Source organism: Denticeps clupeoides, chromosome 4 (genome assembly GCF_900700375.1).
Source record: "Denticeps clupeoides chromosome 4, fDenClu1.1, whole genome shotgun sequence".
NCBI lineage: Eukaryota > Metazoa > Chordata > Actinopteri > Clupeiformes > Denticipitidae > Denticeps > Denticeps clupeoides.
In genome coordinates this window covers 16295180-16318411 of record NC_041710.1, presented here as the reverse complement: position 1 = coordinate 16318411, position 23232 = coordinate 16295180, and the positions used below count along the sequence as shown (strand labels likewise).

General features: G+C 42.9%; 1 protein-coding gene across 1 annotated transcript; it reads right to left on the bottom strand.

Annotated features, from left to right (window-relative positions):
• Nucleotides 1-6527: 6527 nt before the first annotated feature.
• Nucleotides 6528-21665, bottom strand: wnt3a (wingless-type MMTV integration site family, member 3A). Its single transcript, XM_028976331.1, has 4 exons — nt 21525-21665; nt 15629-15870; nt 9773-10038; nt 6528-9152 (listed from the first exon to the last, which is right to left on the bottom strand). Exons 1-4 carry the CDS (start codon nt 21593-21595, stop codon nt 8673-8675), a joined length of 1059 nt encoding a protein of 352 aa, XP_028832164.1. The 5' UTR covers nt 21596-21665; the 3' UTR covers nt 6528-8672.
• Nucleotides 21666-23232: the final 1567 nt, after the last annotated feature.

The window sequence follows — 23232 nt, the reverse complement described above, 5'->3', positions numbered from 1 at the left end:
AATTACTGGAACTATTGGAGGACAGCTTCCAGTCCCTGCTAATGATAACCTCTCTCCTCCTCTCCTCTCCTCTCCTCTCCTCTTCTCTCGGCTCCCTCGCTACCATTCTCCATCTCCCTCTGAGAGCCGCCTTGTAATTGATACACCCTCGCTGACAACACACACTTGAACAGGGATACCAAGGCGGGGGGCGTTTCAGCCCCGATTTCTGCCAGTAGGGTCACCTCCTGAGCAAACGTATTCACACAGAGACTTTATGATAACTGGCAGACAAGAACACAGACATGTGGCTTGCAAACCAGTTCAGACATGAAGTCTGAGTCACTTCTCCAGGAAAGCGATGGACGTCAGACTGTACTGAGCTGATGACCTCCACACTAGCTTCTGAATGGACACAGTTTTCACATTAAAATAGTATGTTATAGTTGTAATGCTTACTTACATTTTAATTGATTTGTGTAAAATAAAGTTTTTGATTGACTCAAAATTTCACATTTATAAAGCGAATCTGTTTTTATCATCATGGTGGCTTTATTCACAATTGTAAATTGTCAAAAGCTGCTTCATGAGATGATCATTAGCATGGATAAATGATTAGAAAGTATTCAGAATAAACCTTCAGGACTGTTGGAAACCATCCCCATTGTCTACATTAAGGTGGTGAAGAGAAGCCAATGGTGTGAAATGCTGCAAAAGCTTCCTGCTTTGGAGACACTGAAATGTTCAGCTTTTTGCCTTGTTTGATATTTTTTCGTTTATTACATAACCTCACATTGTTTCATAGACCTGTGTCCTCAGTTTTGTTGTATTATGTAAAAAATTCAAAAACCGTAAATGAGTAGGTGTGTCCAAACTTTTGACTGGTAGTATAAATGAATACTCTGGGTATGCTTGTTGTTACCATCTAGACTTTTCTCACTTTGTGTTGAATGATTTTGTCCATGAGGATAAGTTACTGCTCGGATTACATTGTGCTACAGTGACAGTCAGTCAGTTCCACCCCCCACTTTCCAGTCTTTGTGACCTCTGCTCAACCCCTGTGCCCCCAACCCAATTTAACCAGGACTCTGCTCCGAGCCCTTTCTTCACCCAGTGTGATACACTAATTACAGTCGCGTGCCTCTGAGTCTAATGTTGCTTCTTCAGGCCACTGAAAATTGTCTTACAATTCAGTACACTGCTCTGAAGTTAAATAATGTGAATTAAGTAAATGAACTACTCTAGTGAGTAAGTGAAGCTTATTTCAAAGGAATAAAGGCATAATGTATATAACACAATATATATAACAATAAAAACTATTAAATTAAGAGAAACCATGGTCCAAACATTCTTATTAAATCAATACCTACACTAAAATCTAAATTTGGCAATATTTGCAGTCTCTGAAATGACATTGTACATTTAGACCTGCACAAAACTGGGACATCTTAATTTTTTTAATCTTTGTCCTTGTGGATGGTAGAAAAACGCCTGCTTATTAGCATACATGTCTGTATACGTATCGGCATGCATGATAAACTAACTGCACATTAATGAAACTGTCCGGGTTTTCGTCACAAGTGATGAAAAAGACGCCTGTTTAGCAACGGTTCACCTAGTTGATTTGCAAGTGGCACTTTCCTTGCGTGCGGTTTGACAGCTTGATTTGGTTTGGCCTGAAGCAGTGATAACAAGGTGATAATTGTCTAATTACATGTGAAATTGCGATTAATGATCTGGCCCAGTGATGTTGATGGAACCCTGGTTACTGTGCGTCTGCCTGCGGCGTCGGCCCTCCCGCCGTTGGCCCTGCCTGCTGCCCCCATGTCCCGCCCCCTGGGGGAAAGATCCCATTTCCCTATCCGCCCTCCCCCACACTTTGTAGTTAGCGTTCAACCCTGATCAGACCCCCGTTTTTGACTAATGTCCCCTTTGCAAGTACAAAGGTGGCAAAATCCTTTTGTTTGGCTCAACAATACAAACAAGCACTTCAAACAAAGTAAGAGTACTTTGCAGGTGCCGCAGCGCTGATGATGGAGGGGGGCTTCTTTTTTTCAGAGGAGATGGGCGGTGACCCGTCTCCTTCATGGCAGGTGACACACTTTTTACATCTCCCTCTGGCACCTCAACAAGATCTTAGTGATGACTCTCCACACCGGCTAGCAAGGCAGCGTCTACTAATCCAGAATAATCCCATTTCGGTTTCAGGTTGCGTGCTTCTGGTTTCTCCAACTGATGAACTGAAGTTCACAACGTCAATAAAACCAGTGGAAATGACTCATTACTGCTGCCGTGTGAGAACTTCAGGCTGTAAAACACGTGAGATGATGCAGCCCCTGAGAGAAGCCATTGGTTTCTAGGCCTGGGGGTTGATTATTACAACACTGCAATACTCCAAAAAAAAAAAAAACAGATCACGTATCTCCACTCATTAGGTCATTGGTTCAGTACTGTCATGACCATCAAAAAGATCACTTCAAAGACAGGCTTCATAATAAAGTACCCAAACACTGAGGGAGCTGAGGCCATTTCGTCTCTCATCTTTTGTACAGGAAAAAAAAAAAAGAAAAGAAGCAGAGCTTCATCCTGTTCTGCTTTTCCCACAAAACCAACTTTAAACACCGAACCATGTTAATAGGTTAAACTACACATTTGTTTTGAATGCTTTCTCTTCATTAATACTCCCGAAGTCTGTTTCTTGTGAAGACATTCGATATGGCAATGAAGCTTGAAGGAACCACACACTGCGTGATGGTTGAGGATCTTTTCCTCAAACGATGAACGCAGGTTCCATGTGCATGCCGACTTTCCCCCGGCCTGAAGCTGAATGCTGGTGAAGGCGAGCAGACAAAACATGAAAAGTCAGAATTATGCAGAGCAGTGTCGGGGGCTTCCCGGAACAAAGACGGGGGGAAGGGGGGTTCATACTGAGATCTTTCCTAAGCCTGGTGTCTGATTATGATGTGCTAAGAACATGCAGACTGAGTCATGGTGGCTGTGGAAGATAAAGGAATTGGGGAACATAAGGGGACCTTAATCTAGCTATTTCATTTCTGGATTTATTTGCATTTTAGTGACGTGATATAATTTTGTCACAATATGCTGCCAAAATCAAAAAATTTCTTCTATAAAAATTCAACTCAACTGTAACCTTCATCCGGCCATACTAGATAACAGCATATTGTACAATGTACCACTAGAGAAGGATTCATGATATTTCTCCAATTCAATTAAATTTCACCTCCTGATTAAGAGTACCAAGACTTTAATTGCCATGTTTACCTCTTTTTGCTCCTTAACCTTCTCCCCTGGCTTCATGTTCTTCACAGACTGCATGACTGCTAATAAAAGAAGTAAGATTTACATTTGTAACATTTGTGTTATTGTGATTAATGCAGCTCTTCAAATTGGACTTTTGAGAATCCAAAGACTACTTTTTTAAAGGAATGTATCTTTTGGCTAGTTAATTTTATTTCAGTCTCATACATTTTTTTTAACTTTCTGGGAAAGTGAGATGGTGCAGCTTTGAGTTAAAGTGTGACCTTTTTTAGTTCCGTTTCTGCCCTGCACTTTGTGTCACCCTCCTCAGAAGAGGACAGGTTTATTGAAATGCACTCCACAGTAAAAAGGGGGAAAAACGATGGAATCTTGTCCTTTCCCAACAACCACAAATCCATGAAATAAAAAGAGGCGGAGGACTGATTGCTATTAGGATCATTGTCTCCCATTTATATGGTTATTGGGTGGTGCCACCTGGCTCCCCTGACAGTGTCAAAGTTCTCACACTCCGAGTGCCATCTCCCACACTGGAACCGGCGTTGCCTCCTATGGCAACTATCTGCTAACAATGTGCATCTCACTTTGGTGACAGGCTTGTTTGGTGGGTTTTCGAGGAGAAGGGGTCAGGGGGAAGGGAGGGGGGGGGCAATTTCCTTTGGCCCAAGGACGATGAGCCTGCCGGGTTTCTGTCTACCCGGTGAATTGGTTCACGTTCTGAGCCAGTTTCTCCCTGCGCTGGTGTGAAAAGGGGAAGGATGGAGGTTGCTCTGTTATTGTCAGGTGGGGAAGGGAAGCCCTGCATCCAACTTCCCCAGGCCTCTCCCTGCCCTGGGGGAGATGGGGCCAGACGTGAGATGTCTTTCCTGTCTGCGCTGAAACCAGAATGCAAATTCAGCTGTATTGCAGCATGATGCGCCTTTCCTCAGCTTTTTGGCTTTATGGTCATAGATTAAAAGATATATGCCAAAAATGTAGAATGTAAATTTATTCTATATCAGGCTCAGGACAGGTGCATATTTTGCATTTGGATGATAAATCAACACTTTATGGATGTCTGTAAATAAAGATTAATATGTAAGTCTTATAAAATACAGTAATTTTGATACAAATCAAAATAATTTGTTCGAGAAATGCAATGGAAATGTTAAAATGAACACTTCATAAATGATTTAAACTGTTCCATACTAAAACATTTCTTTCGACCGTATAAAATCAGCAAATAATGTTATTTTGTAATGTTCTCATTGTAATGAAGTTTATTGTAATGAACTTTTAATTTTTATGAAACATAGATACCTGGCAAATGTAATCAAAAATTGATTACCTCTATCATATTATTAACTGTTCTCTAATTGGTAATTAATTAGAAACTTCACAAAATTGGAGTGAAAAAAATTTATGACAGATACACTGACAGATAAATTGCTCCACTCTGATCTAAGATCAGACATGCATTTTCTTATGTCACTACACTTATTTTTTGTTTACTTTCTACAAGCATTGCAGCATTACAATCCATTGCTGCTAATAAAAGTACAAAGTTCTGCATTAGTATGAATAAAAGTGAATTCAAAATCATTGTGTGCACATCTGCTTCTTGTGCTTCAGTCACGATCAAAATATTCAAAATTGATAACTTGTAATTTCTGCACTCCTCTTTAGCTGGTTGGGTTTGTTTTTCCCGCCAATTTATGTCAGCGAACGGGTGTCCCTGCAGCTCATCTTCTGAATGGCAGCGGCCTGTGTGAACAGGCGACATAGATGTGAATGGAATAGCACCCACACAGGAGGGCCGCCGTGTGTCAATATTTTTCGGATGCTGGGGTTAGTTGCTTGAGACCTGGCCTCTGGTTGGGACATTGTGCAGGAGAGAATGAGTTATCAGGGTCCCAGCTCATGACATTTTGGTGGGCTCTATTCAGTTAGGCCCATAATCTTCTGCAGCCAGATCAAGCAAGCCTCTCTCATTGCTGCCATCCCTTCCATGAGATTTTATTCTCCTCTTATTGTTTCTTAAAGAGCTCAGCGACCCTCAGAGGCCTCTCAAAAGAATCAAATTATTACTAAAGGATGGATTTTTTTAAGGGGGGGGGGGTCCATGGAGAATGATGGCATTGTCCGCTGTGTGGACTGTTCCCAGATCCTAAACGTAATATACACTGACAACCCCACCAAATTTTAATCTGACAATTTTTAAGCATTATAGTTTAATAAAGTTTCAAGTTAGTGAGCTCTGCCTTATCCTCTTTCAGCAGGGGTGAGAAACAATAAAAACAGACACAATAATGACGTTCACATGCACAAAGGGCCAGCAAAGAGATTATGCATTTGCAGTGTCAATCAGCCCTTTGCTGGCCTGTTGTGATAAACCCGGAGATATAATGACACTGCATATTCCACGTCTGGGAGAGACGGAGGTGTGAACAGTAATCAGGCAACCCAGATTGGAAGTATTGCATTGTGCCAAGTCCTTGGAAGGGCAGATGAATGAAAAGGAAAAGGTATGAGATCTTCCCAGCCTTCACAAATGCAGGGAAAACACTCACACCTGGCTGCAGGTTACCTGCTTTAGCAGCTATATAACCTTGCCACAAGGGACATACTGGCAATCCATCCTGTACATTTGTGAAGTGATTATCATTGTGAAACACTGCAGCAAAGCACATGGTGACACAATGAAATGTGTCCTCTGCTTTTAACCATCACCCTTAGTGAGCAGTGGGCAGCCATGACAGGTGAGCAGTGTGTGGGGACGGTGCTTTTCTCAGTGGCACTTTGGCGGATTGGGATTCAAACGGGTAACCTTCTGATTATGGGGTCGCTTCCTTAGCCGCTAGGCCACCACTGCCTCTCGCCAGGCCACCACTGCACCATTCGGCCACAAAACATGTGAAAAAGGTTAAACCACGCTGGCTACTGAATATTTTATGATGCTTAATTAATTTTGTATAATTCCTCTGCCACACAGACACACACACTAACAGACATAAAAAACAAAAAATGGAAGGAGTTACAGAGGACCTTAAAAAGCTTATTGTAGTAATAATATAATATAATATAATATAATATAATATAATATAATATAATATAATATAATATAATATAATATAATATAATATAATATAATATTTGTATGAGTTTCTTGATACTTGCTTAAAACATTCCTTGATAGCCATGTTCGGGTACATTTTTTACTTTATTTGTTATAAAGTTAACATCTATGATCCTATTCAGACAGCAGAACTGTCCTGAGTGAATATGTGGTCAGTGAGAACAAAACAAAACAAAACAAATAAAAAAACAAACAAACAAAAAATGACACACACATTGAGGTAAAACTGCTACAGTGCTACAGAGAAACAACACTGTCAAAACAAGTATTTTTATCAGCAAATATATACTCTTACTAATATATACATTTATGGTAAAATAAATAATACAAAAACCAGACTTTAGAAACCATAGAAACACACAGCTAGTTTGTACAAAACTTTGGATTTTACGACCTTACACATACGCAAATCAAAGTTCAGAAAACGAGCAGATGGAAGACAAGCGTGGAAGGTGTGAGGACATGAGATCAGAAGAAACATTGCTCAGTAGTCTCTGAAGGACTGTACACTTGGGTACGGAGGCTTCGCTGGTGATGTTAAGTGCTGTATTATGCGCATTATACAACACTTACTGTGTTCTGGGTTCACTACAGTCCTGAAAGCTTATTAATCATATAGCTCATGCAGTACCACGACTTTATAGATCACATTATATAAGACATTAAGACACTGGAGAGTATGAATTCATGCTTATGCTGACAAGACTTACTCTTACAGGACAATAATTTCAATGGATGATTTTTAATACAGGGTGATTACTTAACTGAGGGCCCTGATTTGTCGAAGCAATCAGTAGTCTTGATAAAACAATGCCTTAATAAACAATATTCCACACAATCTCTAATACTTTCTCACCCATTACATCAAGTGACATGGACAATTTTTACATGTTGTCTATTTGGTTATCAAATACCAGTTCTATGAAAACAGAATTAGTAGAAAAAAAAACTTCACATTTTTAGTTTATCACTATGCCTACGCAGCATCTTTCATAGAAAGAAGAAAATACACACACACACACACACGCACACCCATGCATCCTGTAGGTACATATACACAACACACATATATGCACATTAATTAGCAGCATTTTGGTGGCACTTTGTAACTGTTGTGGAGGAGCTGCTGACTTACTCAGGTTCTGAATTGGCAGATTGGCAGATGCATTCAGTCTGCTCTGTTCTTAAAGATTTAATAATATCTGAATGGTCTATCATTGTGAATGCATCACTTTTTATGGTCAGCCCCCCACAAAGAGACACTCTATCTGTGTGAGATCTTCACTAATACTGATTTTGTTACTCTAGGAACCTAACAGAACAAAAGCTGTTCTCAGTCTCATGAAGTGCGGACTTCTGTGCTGTTGAACAAATGGCCTTGCACTCAAACTGAATGTTGACAACTGATGTCTTTGGAGATAATTTTCAAAAAATAACTTTCTGTCCTGGCTACCTTCAGTCACTGACATATTATTTGGGAAAATACTAATAATGATTAACTTGATGATTATGCAGTTTGACAGGTGGATTTTGTGGTTGTGAACATAACATGTTCTCTGGGAAGTTTGTATGCACATTTTTCAGTTTATGGGATGTACACACGCACACACAGACACACACACACACACACAGACACAGAATCTCTACATTCACTCAGGTGCAAGTGCATGCTTACCCACATGTTAGTAACAATTTAACACTATACTGAATGCACAGAGAGTCACTCACTCAGTCAAAGGGCTTCTCAAAGCTCAGAAGTAGAACATGTGCTCGCAAAAAACTACGGCCTTTGCTCTACTGAGAGAATGTTGTGAGAACGCACTGGAAACATTTTACACACACATGCGTTTTTACTCGGAATGCCATATGGAAAATCAGGCTAATTGCTGGAAGTGAGAGGCTGAGAGATAAACTTGAGTTTGTGTTTGTATGTGCAGTCTTCATCAATGACCCACAATTACCCTTACTCAGGTGATGCCACCACAGTTGTGTTTGTGGGGGTGGCACTTGTTCCCAAGGATCCAAGAAGTGTTCCCTTGAACTCTGATGCGCAGACCCAGACTCCAACATGGCGCCATGGATATCGGACACTAGTCCTTGCGAATGAGCTAAAAACGCAACATTTCCCATCTGACGCCTGGTCCTTGAAGCTGAGTTTGTGAAGTAGTAAGCTTAACTTTGACCAGCAGTGGCCTTCGTTTTAATCCATAAAGTCCTGGGTACCGAGATGCCTGTGGTTTGGTAGCCTCCACTTGGCTGAAATCTCATTTTGGTTAGGCATTTGGTGAGATTAGGCAAGCTCTTACTTGCAGGTGTGGACATCATAGACACGCATGCACTCCTGGCAGCTGACATAGCAGCACCAGTGGAAGATGCAGTGACACTTCTCCTTACGATTCTCTGTTCTGGTGTTGTGGCCACGGCCACAACAGAGAAGGTCACATCCGTCGATGCCATGGGATGTCAAGTTGCAGACCCGATCTCGTGTGCCAAACGAGCCCGTCTCTGGGTTTGGCTCGCAGAAGTTTGGGGAGTTTTCATAATAGACCAAGTCACGGTCTGTGGGGGGCTTGAAAAAAGTGTATTTCGGCCTTAGCGTCTCCACCCAGCCCCGGGACTCACGATGTTTCTCTACCACCATCTCGGAGGCGCTGTCATACTTATCCTTCATGTAATCACCAATCACCCGAAAATCAGGTTGGGACCACCAGCAGGTCTTCACCTCACAGCTCCCCGAAAGGCCATGGCATTTGCATTTCAGATACATATGGTCTGTGATGGACTGCATAAGAGACAAACAAACAAGGCAAATGAGAATCGCAATACAATCACCCAGAATCAGATTGAAACACCAAGTTCAAATTTAGTGTATTTTAACTGTTCCATATTGACTGCTCTGGGTTTTTGAGAATATGCACCGAGAGTAAATGAGAATCTGAAGATTAGCTAATGTAGATGGAGGGGAACCTTCCTTACTGACGAGGCTGAAAACTGAGAGTGAAGGTGAGGTGTCCCATGTGCCAAATCAAAACCCAAATAAGGGCTTTTGGACAGGGTAGTTCATCTAATACAGATACTGGAACTAGCCACTGTTCCGGAGAACAAATATGACCATAGGGTCTCAATCACCTCTCAATCTGTGTCACTGCCCGAATGGCCTAAATCAGAAAAAAAAACAAGCTGTTGCGGCACACTCATATTAACAGGGCACAGGTGAGGATGCTGATGAAAGAGATCAGGTAAGTTATTATATATCTAATTTAGAAATAAAATTGAATCTTAATCTTAATAAAGTAGTAATTTCCCCAGAAATGTGAAACTCCCCTTCCTGTGTGTTAGAGGCAATTACTAGTGTATAGTAAGTAATGGTCAATAAATATTTTGTTATGTAGTGCAACTTACTGTCCGACCAGCTTCATTGTTATGGCGGTTCATAGCAGAACGGGCGTCTGGTCGGTTCTCCCGGGCATCGGCAAACTCCCGAGACACCATGCTGCCAAACTCCACATCCTCGCTGCACCCACCCCATTTCCAGCCCTCCCCAGGTGGGCCTTTATGTCGCGTGTCACAGCCGCAGATGGTGGCTGAACCCTCAGCGCAGGATCGGGTCACCGCAAAGGCCACGCCTGCCGAAGCGATGGCATGCACAAATGCCGACTCTCTGGTAGCTGTGAAGACAAAGAACAGTTTGGTCAGTGTGCTCAGGATCTAGCACACTTGCTGGTTTTAGTAGACAAGGACCCAGCCTAACTGATCCACAGGAAAAGGGAACAAAATCAGTTCATTGTCTTTTTTGTTTTTTTGAAGTGGTGCCCAACGTAAAAAAAAAAAAAAAAAGAAACTGCATTAAACTGAAGGCTGTGATATGCCCACACATGCTGGCTTTGCAGGCTCAGACTGTGTTGAATCTGGGTCAGGTGACTTAAAGGGCAGCCAGGTCCTCGACTTCCGCCCACATGTGCACAGTACAGAATCAGTAGTCAGACTGAAAACAGCTGAACTTTCCTTTTAAAAAACACCCATTTGGAGATAGTGGTTCATTCTTATGACGGGCATAGCTGGCCAATGAGTCAACGGGGACTGGTCCCATTCTGGGTGATGACGGTACGGTAGGTGAGTGATGGGCCTATAATTAAGCAGACTCAATTAAGATTTTGAAGGTTGGGCAATAGCCCCATTAACCGTGACTAAGACACATAGCAGAGAGATTTGGTGAAATCTCAGGGGCGCTTAGTTAAAAAGATGATTGATTGGTCGAGCTCAATGTGCTGAAGGCCTTCATTGTGATCAGTGCATTTCATATAATTTCCACGCTGACGCAATCCTTCAACTTAATGTTTCCCCTGCATGGTATAAATGGTGCACCTTCTTGATAAATACTCTCTGGTCTTGTGTGGTCTTGTACAGACAGAAAGAGAGAGAGAGAGAGAGAGAGACGGGAAACGGCTAGGGGGACCTGGTGAAGAAGAAGTTCTTCCTTTGTTGCAGGTTTCAACTGGTTGGTGAAATTAGGGGCATGGAGAGAAATAATGTGGAGATTGAGCTCAGGCGTCCTCACCAATCCTTGGTCCTTGCAATGTTCATTCCAAATATGAGGGTGTGCTTAAGCATTTTAATACAGTAAACTTAATGAAGGTCATCTTCACCAGCCAAAAGCCAATTTTTAACCTGGTTTGACGTGTGACATTTAAAGTAGATAAACATATGACTAAAATAATTCTTAAACACATGGAAGAGCAATTGCTACTAGCTTTTTGGTTGCTATTTTGACCCATTGAGCAAAGAGTTTTCTACTCTCGGGGCCTGCTAGGGGTGTGAATTGTCTAGTCTGAAAGGCCACTATTCAATTTCAATTTAAAACCACTGAGTCGCCCACTTTTTATGATCAGGAAGCCAATAAAGTGTGGGTCAATTCCTTACAGCTAGCTGACAATGATACTGCACAGCAGAGGTAGTGCTAATAGGACCCTGGTGGGGGGCAAAGAAAGGAAAAGCAGATTATCCAGACAGATGAGAAGGAGAATTAAAAAAAGCCCCCATCCTAGAAAAAAGGAGGGAAAAGCTAAATATTTGGTGACACCTTGAGTCAGGATGAAGCTTACCTGCTGAAAGAATGCATGGGGTGGTGCCTGACTGGCTTGATTGCCTGTGTGACACCAACTCAACCCCCACTCTCTCCCCAATTTCCCCCGCCACCCACCCTCCGAACAATCTTAGCTGGACCATTGCATGGCGAGTCGTCCATATTATCTGCTGAGGGCTTGAATCCCCCATTGTGCTGCCACTGTCACGGCGCGTTAGGCCCACAAAGGGCCCAGATATTTTATATGAAATTTGCCCTCGCCGGTGATTAGTGAGGACCAAGTTAAGTCATAGCAACAGAGAACTATGCATTGGCTGGACCTCGCTTGTCGGCAGACGGGGAAATCCCTATTCAAATGCTTTAATAAAACAATCTAAAGGGCGTGTGAATGGTGAAAGGCACTTTCTCTCTGGCTTAATCTCATGGTTGCAGAGATATTGTGCTCCAGGCGGAGCCCAGTGGGGAGTGGGGCTAAGGTCTCCCCATCAGCTGCATTTACCACACCCCTTCTTTCTTTCTTAGCTAGAGTTAATGATATACTGATGTGCTAGCCTCCCCCAGCATGAAGAAACATGCATTTTATGAAAAGCAAGGAGCTCTTAGCACATCCTAAATTGTAACAGTTCCTCCTCCTGAGGTCAGAGGTCACAACCTGGGCTGCCTGACCTTTGGAGAGTATCTTTCTTTCAGTGGAAAGGCGTAGAAAGTGGCCTCCTCATCTCAGAATGGAGCTCTGTGTCAAGACGGAAACAATTATTTGCACTGACTTTCTTCTAAATGTAAATATTTATGGTTATTGTCCTTTTGGTGGGATTGACAGATTTTGGGCTCTGTTACATTATATAATATAAGGATATTATGTTATAAATCTAGGGACCCTGTTCCTTTCGGGTTGGCCCAGTTGCTGTAGAGGGGCACTGTAATTTGAAATGATCAGGTTCACATTGCATCTGCAATTGTTGGTACAACTGTGTGGACGTTCCTCCTGTGTAATGTGTTTGTTTGTTCGCCGGGCTCATATGATGTTTGCATGTGCACTGCCGCTGTCTGCGTGTAAAAAGTTGAGTCGGCGCAGTGAAACAGTATCTGTTCGCTGAGCTTGCGGGACTGCAGTGCTCCGCAGCGAACACCTGCACAGACTCCCCTTTCATCACGGGCAGATTCCACACAGCCGTGTTTTGACACTTTGGTTAATGTAAATTAATGAACGCTGACGCAGACACTGCCGCGGGCAGACCTGTGAAAGAGATAGACAGAGGCGGGCTGAGGCGGGAGGGAGAGAGGGAGGGATGAAGGCAGCTCACCGGCCCAAAACAATGTGAGAGAGACACTACAGGCCTGGGGATTTTCTTTCTCTCCCTCTCCCTCTCCCTCTCCATCTTCTGCTTCTACAAAATCCATAATAGAGAAATGAAGCATTTAACTGTCTGGGAGTTTTATAAATAAACCAGAGAGTTCATTTAAGTGGTGTTTTTAACTCTTGCTAACACTAATGTCGATTAAAATGGTGCATTTATTAGATTTATTTATTAGAAATGCTCCCATGGATGGAGAGATCTGCATCACCATGTGGAATCAGTAGAGGAAAAAAATTGAGAGAAAGAAAGAGGCAGGGAGAGGAAGTAAAGGTAAGTGGGTGCAATCGTTAAAACCAACATTTGTCAGAACCTGCAACAAAATATGATTTAAAATGGTGTCACGTCTCGGTGATGCATAGTTTCCATTTGAGGTGCCTCCGAATGACCACATTATAATTATACTCCTTGGAAATGATTCCACCCTTCCCCTCTGAAGGATTCAGATCATACTTTGACAATTCTCACTTTTTTGAACACCCCAGCTTCCCTGGAACGCCAGACCTTCTCCGGAACGCCTCTGTCCCAGACCTCACTCTGGGGAAAGCCGAATGTTTCAAACTATTCCCAGTGGAAGTGGGTGCCATGCGTAGGACAAGAGATTGGCAGTAATGGGCTGACCAAGAGGCGTAAAATCCACTGTCCCATTCAGTGGCGAACAAAAAGGTCACAAGGAAACAAACATACATCCGTCTGCGGCCGCAGACAAACAGACACGGCCGGTGGACAATGCCGATATGCAGACAAAATACGAGCATCCATCAACCCTCAATGAAACGCAATAAGCGCTGCTCACACTAAACCCCATCAAAAGGGATCGGAGGGACACAGTCACACTCGCCAACCCCTCGACAAAGGAACTTAATCCGGCCGCTTTGACCTCTCACACTATTAAGGGCCTCAGTGACCTTAATCCAATCAAAATGATTTACTAAAGCTACCCAGACCCCAAAGACCGGGCCGGCACCTCCTCCTTTAACTCAGGCTCCTGCAATTTAGACTGCGGGGGGGCTGCGGGGGGGTGGGGGGTGGGTTGGGGATGCGAGAGGATTTGCACCACAATGGGCCAGGGCTGTGAACCCCTATCATTACTGACCTACTTGAGCTCAAGCCTTCTCCATCAATGTAACAATTGCCCAAGAGTTTATTAAAAGCAATTGCCCCAACCAACCCCACCTCCCACTACAGTAAACATCAGTCTTCTCCCCCTCCAAGAGCCTTGACAGGTTTAGAATCTTCCCCCCTCCCTCTCTTTTTTCCTCTTTCGCATCCTCCTTTTTAACTAATGGCTGACTTTTTTTGTGTGGAGGGGGCATGCCACAGCCACATGCCAGAGTCACAGCGCCAAATAAACCGGTGTTTACAACAACAGCGAGTCAGGTCAGACTGGAAGCCTTTATTTCGCAGTATTATAAAACAGAGCATGGGGCGTGTTCGCTAGTGGCACATTCACTAGTTGAATTAGATTGCTGATAATGTTTTGCTTGATATTGGACATGGTCCTGAGATTCCTATACTAGTCATCAAGATCAGACGTACGATGTCCAATGATGTGGACAAGGGAATTCAGGACTGCAGAGGTTGGAGGATACACTTTCTTATATGATGTATTGACACAAGGAAGTTTAAATCGTCTACAATGAGGCAGTGTGAGAGTGGTCAATCATCAATATAGGCTCCTCCCATTTTAAACTTTTTTTTCAAAAGCATCATAAAACTTCATTTTCTGGGAGTCATACATAATTACATTTTTAAAATCAGTCCTTTAAATCCTGAAGACAAACTCGGTGTGACATCAGTGAGCACACCCTGTGTGCTACATGTCAAATGGGCCACGGACTCTAAGGAGCTAACCTGACACTATGATGAACCCGATCATAAACACAAAAATCAAGACTATTGAACAGCCATTAGATACGTGGGAAAATGGATGGCTACTTTAAAACTGTCGCACTCTGACTTAGCCTTATTGATTAAAGTCTAATGCTCCACATTAAGAGAGTTCCCCTTAAATAAACGCTCGGCGAGATACATAACCCTCCTCCAAAGAAGTGCTGTTTGACTTATAGCGAGGCGCAGACTGGAGGCAAGCACGTTGTCTCCCATGCCGAAGGTGGGAGGGCAGCCGTGTAGGGGAAACACTGGCAGGGAATCCCCCGACAGACGCTCCACCCAGAGTGTGTACATACGCCACCGCATTAATTAAAGCTCTTCATAGGCGAGTGTGTGTGACAGAGATCTGTTTGAACAGAGATTTGGGAGGCTCTTAATGAATGATAGGTGGGAAGGAAGATTATGAGCCAATGGCCAGTGCGTATTTGCCACCACAAAGAGCAAACAAGCACAGATTAATCCAGATGGATTAATTACACAATTGCGGGATGATTTCTCTATCGCTTTATGTTATCAGGCATTTTACTTCTCAGCCATATATCATGTTTCAGAGAGGCTTCCTGTGCAAACTTGACATTCCAAATTACACAGAATTGTGTACCTGTGCAATTGATTTATTGTTTTCGTTCTCAGCTAAAGACAACTATAGGAGAAGAACCCAGAACTTATGGTCTTCATGTTAGAACAATGTTCTAAAGAACAAATGTTAGCCAAAAAAGGATAAAACCCAGAACACCCCACATCTGACAGAAGCTGCTGGACTCAAAAGTAAATTGGCAAGATATAAAATGTTCAACACCTGAAGGTCTGGAGGTGCTGTGTGAACTTCAGCATAATTCAGTTCCCTTGTACTCTCTGGGCCTGATGCTGTTTGATAAGAGCTGATAAGTCCCTGCATTAAAAACCCCACACTGTTACATAAGCTACCTTTATCCAGGACAGGTCCGAAGATGGCCAGGTTGTCGTTGATAGTGGTGCAGTTCCAGCGGCGCCCACGGAACTGGTGCTGGCACTCCTGGATTCCGATCTTGACGCCCTCGGCCACGCTGGGCATGATCTCCACGTAGTTGCGGCAGAAGCGCAGCTGCTTGGGCACCAGGCCGGGTATGCTCCCACACAGGATGGGCTGGGTGCCCAGCGACGAATACTGGTGGCCCACTGCCAGGGACCTGGGACGGACAGAGGGGAGGAGAAGGTGGGCTGTAGGTTAGTTGCAGGTGCCTCAGCTGCCTGATCTCAGAGTGGGGATTTCGGATCACAGGACCTCACTCATGTGGTTAAGTGGTTGAGAGCCAACATGAAAGCGGGCAGGTGAAGCAATGGCAGTTTGTAGACCCAGAGTTCACAGGCACCTTGTCATTACAGGCTACCAACATGCCACTGTCCACATGGTGAACGGTCCACTCGGCTTGACTGATGAGACGGCGAGCATTAGTCTGGCTTAGCATCACAGCCCGTTTGAGTTATATCATTTTGAACCTGGCCACCCTTTGATGGCAGTAAGCTGGGCGGTTGCAAGTGCAAACACGCTCGGCTTGCTCTACAATTATACCCATGAGCCTCCGTTTCGACTCCCCATTGCGAGTGCTTGGCTACGGCGAAGGGGCGGCAGCCAATACTTGTCCCCTCTGTTATGTCATTCTTTGAAATCTGTAGCCCTTTTGAAAGCGTAGCGGTGGTGGCTCGATTCAAGTCCCTAAATCAAGTGCTGACACTTCCTATTCTCACGCAGGGCAAAAACATGCTGGTCTGAATGAAAGAGCTGCGAGAAGTCCAGATTTTGTTGATTTTTCTCCCTCCATTTGTCCAAGTGTAAAATGAATGCAGTCTGCTCTGCAGACACCTACGATTCTCAGTCTCTGGCAAAACTGTGAGTCAGACATCAAACAGGGCTGAGCTCAATCAGGACTTTCCCTTTTGAAGTTCAAGGACCCAGGTCAGCTTAAAACAGAAGTAGTATTACAGTGTCAAGTCAAGTCAACAAACTTTGTTTAAAAAAAATCCACATAATACCAAGTTATATTTGCTGACTATTTAACAACCACAATATATAATCATATGGCACCGTTATTAAATTATCCGTGGAAAGGTAGCAAACCAGAGGAATTTCAATAATTAGAAAATGCAAAATAGTAAAATCATTAGTACAGAATTGTTAGTACAAAATTGTTAGTACAAAATTGTTTGGGGGCATGTAAACACACAGAGGGATCACTGGGGTAGGAAAGTTCATATAAAACTCAGCAAGTTCATATAAAAAGTCCACCTTTTCTTCTGCTATGTTTGTGCAATTTATAGATTTGATATAAATGAAACGTATAGATGCCTTAAAAGATAGGTGAAATTGATGAGGCCATGGAAGACTGCCAGGGACCTGGGACGGACAGACGGGAGGAGAAGGTGGGCTGTAGGTGAACATTTGATGAAAATTTATGCGGTCTACTTTATGCACAGACGCATAATTCTGGAAAAGCCCGGACTTTTCCTGACACAGAATAGTTTTGCCTGGAGGACTGATTTTGTGCGGCCGGCCAGCGATGGAGACCAAATTCCAAGTTCAAGCTGTGTAACTACTACATTTGGTTCTGAGAACATGAGCTCACTATCTTCCTTGTCAGAGGACACGACACGACCCTCGTCCCGCACTGTGCAGCCAGAACAGGTGTGAGAGGCGTTGCGCAACCCAATTAGCTCACTGTCTGTTGACCTCTGCAGCTCAGCTAAGGACAAATCACTGATCACAACAAGCAGGCTGCCGAATGGCTGACCTGGGGCGCTGTGCTGAGCGCGATAGGGCCTACAGAGGCCCGTGTGGGGCTTCCATTCCCGCCACGCACCTTCACCTGAACTGACCCGAAACTCCTTTACCAGGAGAACATGTGCGCCCAAATGAGGAAGGACAGGTCTTCTCAGCTCCCTGCCGCGTTCGCCCGACATGTTTCCGTCTCATGTTTGAGATTATTCTAATAGGTTACCAAGTAGTTCGTGTTATATCCTTGAAGCCAACGAATGTGCAGTGAGTCAGATTTGCTTAAAAGGCTTTCTCAATCACTGAGCTTAACAAGCCTTTGTGTTTATCATCTAAGAAGTACAGAACAAGAAGGAACAAGCACAAGAAAGACTTTGAAATAGTTCTGTCTCACTCCCTCTCTGCTCTTTGCTCTCTCCCCCTGTCTGCCAGAGCGCAGCTGAAAATATGAAGATTTGTTCACTAAGTAACTCCTATTACGAAGTGACCTTCCTTTAGCCCTTGTCAGTCCATATCCTAAGGCGCTTAAGCTGTTAAGAACCTTCCAGATCACTGGCATGAGACACTTTCCTCCAAAACACACACACACTCTCCAGTCTGAACCCCGGCAAAGGGAATCGATTTAATCATCCATCCCTCAGCAAATACTTCCAGCAGTCCGTGAGAAGGAGGGCTGCAGTGGCACCAGGTGACATCAGCCATGGACGCCTTTCAGGCACGTCTGCCAAGACATACGCGGTAATTAATCGGCGCTGCCGACTGCCACTTTCCACGCTCACAAAACTGAATTCTGCCAGGAACTGATGGATTTGAGACGTCACCGGTGTTGAGTGAGCCGAGCAGGTGGAACGGGGTGCTCCTCCTCATGCCCAGCCATCCTACACACGTCTGTCATGCACGATAATACTAAGTAGATAATTTAAGTAGATGCCAGGCTTGCCGCCTCAAGTGAGAACTGCAAATTTCCGAATGTTCTTTCTTTTAAATAAGTTCTGCGCATAAAAAGCATAAAAACAATAAAAACAAAACAACAAAAAACACATGAACCTTCCTTGGGCTACATCTGAAGCTGCTAGAGAACCATTTTGGACTCCACATGGAACTTTATTTCCTGTGTGTGAAACTCACTGCTGCAGAGCACATTGTTTTATAATAATACCGAGTAGAACCAAGTCTCAGATCACGTGCAGGGCCTTTAAATTGGTATAAATCGGTAATACAAAGTAAGTTCTGAGGTACTCTAGTCCATTCTTGTGCTCAAGACTCTTGTTCTAGGCTTAGAATTTTGAAATAGTCTTGGCCTAGAGATTTGGTTCTTTCACAGCAAGACCTCTTCTTTGATATTTATTGTCTCTTTTTTATTATAAGGCCATTTATTACCTCTTGTATAATACCATGCAAAAAAAAAATAATTTTTTGGTCCAATATATTAAGTTTGCCACCATCTACGATTATCATGTTTTTTGTCTAGACTGAAAAGTATGGGTCAGTATGGTAGAACCCGTTTCCTGAAGTCATCTCCCCCCATATTTTTGCCTAGACTGCTCCTCAAGCCTCCTCGATTCCAGAACTCCAGTTAGGATAGGGTTAGGTTTTGTCGGGGTTCGGGTATGTGATATTGCAACTACAAGGTATTCCATTTTGCTACACTGTTTGTTTAAATTGCATTTGATGATGCAGTTACTTGTAACTGGGTTGGTGTGATCTGAAGAGATGGCGAGAAATGAGAAATAAATGTGATTTTGCTATTTTTCAAGGCTCTGATATGGATTTGTTCCTTTCCCATTTAAAGTGTATCCAGCCCAGGTTTAATGCATACTTCAGCAAGCCCAAGCAGGAGCAACTCCGAATTACCACTTTACTCCTGGGCCCCGGGGCCACAGGGCCGACTTTGACATCAAGAGAACATGTTTGGAAGAAGGAATGTGCGGCAAGCTTTCACCTCCAGGTATTTATCTTTAGAGGTGGGGTGAGGGGGAGGGTTTGTGTGTGTGTGTGTTGGGGGGAGGGCTTAGGCTGTGCCATGTCAGGTTGGGAATTAGACAGCCATGAACCTGTCTCAGTGTGGGTCCACGCCGGACCAGTAGCAATCAGGAAAATGACCCTCAGCAGACGTATTCGCATGCGGATGAGACGCGGCTGAGTATCCGACACATGCACAATCATACCCCATATCTGACTAGGACAGTGATTCAGGAGAAGGAACTGAAGCACCAACAAACACACACACAGATTTGGGGCTAAAAATAAATGCATCTTTTATGATCTATATTATACATATGTTGATTCAATTAATCAAATACATTGATCTATTCCAACCTATATGCAATTACATTGTAATACCAGATTTATCATTACCTTACTGAATTCAGCTTTACTCTTAACATTTTACTTTTTAACCATATGTATATGGTTAATATACCATATGTATACATCTATACACACACGCACAGACACACACATATAAGTAACCCTACATTTAAATTGATACTTTTTCATTTATTTTTAAGTGATGAACGAGCTGCATTTTCACAGACAGTGTGTGGAAGTCACACTTTTGGAGCTGGTCTCTGGTCCAGATTCAATAATTACTGTGACCCACCCATCAAGCACAAATCATAGACAAAGTTGATGACTTTATTTTGATGCCAGTGGCTTGTTGCTTTGACCAAATGGAATTCTGCCAGGGAGACTCTCACTCATGACATGTATTTTGTTGTAATCTTGGACAGAAAAGCAGCTCTGTGCACAAAAGCAGAATCTTCTGTAAGAAAACATGAGCCTCAATGTGGCAACAGCAGTTGCTCTTCAGCTAAACCATGTATTTTTTATATGTATTGGAGGCTGCATCAGACAGAGGGGGACCACAGCATCACCAAAACTTAACAACCCACCCAACTGCTTCTGGGACTGAGGGGGACATTGTGGGTCCCCTGATGTCTCTGATGGCTCAGACAGCAGTTAAATGGCAGGGAATGACCTGCTCAGTGACTAATGGCTCAGACAATTACAGTGTTTAAAACCAGACTTAAAACTCAGTGCCTCTCCCAGACTTCTGTGTAACCCTCTTCATAACTTTACTGCAAATCATTGTTTAAATATTTTAGTTATATTGTTATTTTTCTTTTCCAAAATCATTATATTTGTTTTTTTTAATCATTCTATGATTAAAAAAATTTTTACTGAAAAAAAAATAATTCTGTGATTTTTAAAAATTGTAATTTTTAATTTAATTTCTATTTCATTTTCATTTCCAGAATGTTTAAAGAGAATTAAGAATTAAATAAAGATTTAGGCAAAATATTAGGGATTTATTCAAATAAACTGTAAGAAAAAAATCGAAACAAATGTAAAATGATTTGTAATTTGTAAATTTACTGTTTAATGCTTTAATAATCAATTTGAATTCATTCTTTCCACTGGTTTTTAAGAATTAAAAAAATATTTAAACGATTAACTAATAATAAAAATAATTACTAGAAGCACACATTCATTTAAAATGGTGCTGTTATGTGGTTTAAATAAGCTAGTTTAACAAACTCTATTTGACTATTAAATTATTAAAATGAAATGTTAAATTACCAGTGTTAATAAATGTCGGTTGCGAAAAAGAAAACGAGCCCAGCTGACAGAACGACACACACACACACACACACACACACACACACACACACACACACACATATATATATGGACAGGCGGGCAGGCAGCACCTGCCACCGTGGGAGAAGATGAAGATGAAGATGAAGATGAAGGGGCGGCTCCAGATTTGGTTTATTTCTGCCATATATTCTTTTTATATCTTTTTTTTGCAACTCAAGACGATTTTATTTATTTGCTTCCGCACACTTTCCCCTTTCCCCAGTTTTTGTCTGGGCCAGAACCGCGACCAACGTCGGGTCCAGTGTCCCCCACATGACACGACATGAAGCGACATGCGACATTCACCCAATTCGGCACAAACCGACACCAGACACGCGAATCGAAAATAAACTCGTTACAAAAAAACACCCCTAACACAAATAACAACAAAAATGATTGATTATTATGAGCAATATCAGTAATAAAACTTACCACCAGATTGGATAACTCGCCATGACGCGTGTGAGCCCGCAGAGGAACAGGAACCATCCCAGGTGTATCATCCTTAAGCAAGTTTCGCGAAAATGCGCGCACGCGCGCACACACACACACACACACACACACACGTTTTCAATGAGGGCGCGAGTAAAAAAAAAAAGGAAAAAAAAAAAAAAAAACACCAATATTTCCCCTCTGGTCTCTGTAACCGGGCCGAGAGCGAGGGAGTCTCCCAGCAGCAGCAGCAGCACCCAGCAGCACCCAGCAGCACCCAGCAGCAGCACCCACCCAGCCAGCCAGCCAGCCGCGGCTCGCGACTCGCAGGTATGGAGGTTGAGGGTTAGGGCCCAATCAGCAGCCACTGCCACAGGGGGAACAGTGATGATGATGATGATGATCTCCTCCTCTCAACACGCCGCATGCTCCGCGCGCAACGGGACGTGTGGCCAGTGCCATGCCCTGCGCTCCGGCGGCGCCATATATAATGTTGTTTAAAGGGAGAGGAGGAGGGGGGAGTGTGTGTGTGTGTGTGGTGTGTTTGGGGGTGTGGGGGGGACACCCCTGTGGATTGGGCAGCAATAACAACCTGTCCGGATTTCACTCCCCGGTCTGAAGCTGCTAAAATGCAAAAAAAAAAAAAAAAAACGTGCGAATTGCTGGTGGAGCTGCTGCTGCTGTTATTGGGGTGTCGGGGGGAGTTTTGTGTCTTTCTGATTTCGACGCGAGGCGCGTGTTTCCTCCCCAATATCTCACAAACGAATAAAACGAATAATAATATTTTACGTGCGAGATCCAGCGCCTATAAAGAGATCGCGATGCTCCGCCCGCGCTGTCATCAACCCTGTCCCTGTCGCCCTGTCCTCGACCAAACAGCCGTCTTCATTCCATTTTAATACACAGACAAAGAAATCAAGTTAAAACATTTTTTTTAATAAATATCACCCCTCACCTCCGGTTTTATAGTCTAATTTAAAATATCATATGACCAGGGGCTGTATCTCTAATAATAATGAAAAAACAACAACAATAAAAATAACAATTTGGGCCATAATAATGCTACTATTAATAATTTGCTGGATTTTACCATCTACATCATATTGAATTATTAAGAATTCTAATTAGTTAATTTATACTATGGGACTGTGTACAGTCTAAAACGTGAAACGAGAAGGCGTCGCTGTGATCAGGGAGTTCAGCATGCTCAGGAAGAGCGTGGTATTTTTCCTCCGTGGACGCGTCTTGTCCGCTCGTCTGCACAGTGATGCGAGGCTGGCGAAGAGCAGGTGCATCGATTTTTAAATAAAGAAAATCGACAATATGAAATTATATGAAAGGTGAAATTCCACTATCTTGTGTATATTTAACAATGAATAAATCGAATCTTTAAAACAGTTAATCTAAATGAAAATGAAAGAACCAAAAGTCTAAAATTAAATTTTTATAAATAAAAATGTGTTAAACTACACTGATGGAGCAGCATTTCTTTAAAGTAAAAATATTTACACAACAATTACAAAGTTTTAGCTCAATTAAAACGCAATTGATGTATAAATCCAGACCACCCACCCATCCATCCATCCATCCATCCATTGACGGGATCCTCGTGAATTTATCATTGCTTTTGTCGCCATCTAGTGGTTAAAACCTGAAGAAATCTTTCCTACCCTGACAACAGAAAACAAACCATCGAAGCTCGGATAGG

What these genes read in the sequence shown, in the direction of transcription:
- wnt3a (XM_028976331.1), bottom strand. Translation starts at nt 21,595, where the DNA reads ATGATACACCTGGGATGGTTCCTGTTCCTCTGCGGGCTCACACGCGTC. An exon ending in GCGAGTTATCCAATCTGGTG is followed by an intron (nt 15,871 to 21,524) that starts GTAAGTTTTATT and finishes TGTCCGTCCCAG; the next exon opens with GTCCCTGGCAGTGGGCCACC. An exon ending in ACAATGAAGCTGGTCGGACA is followed by an intron (nt 9,153 to 9,772) that starts GTAAGTTGCACT and finishes TCTCTTATGCAG; the next exon opens with TCCATCACAGACCATATGTA.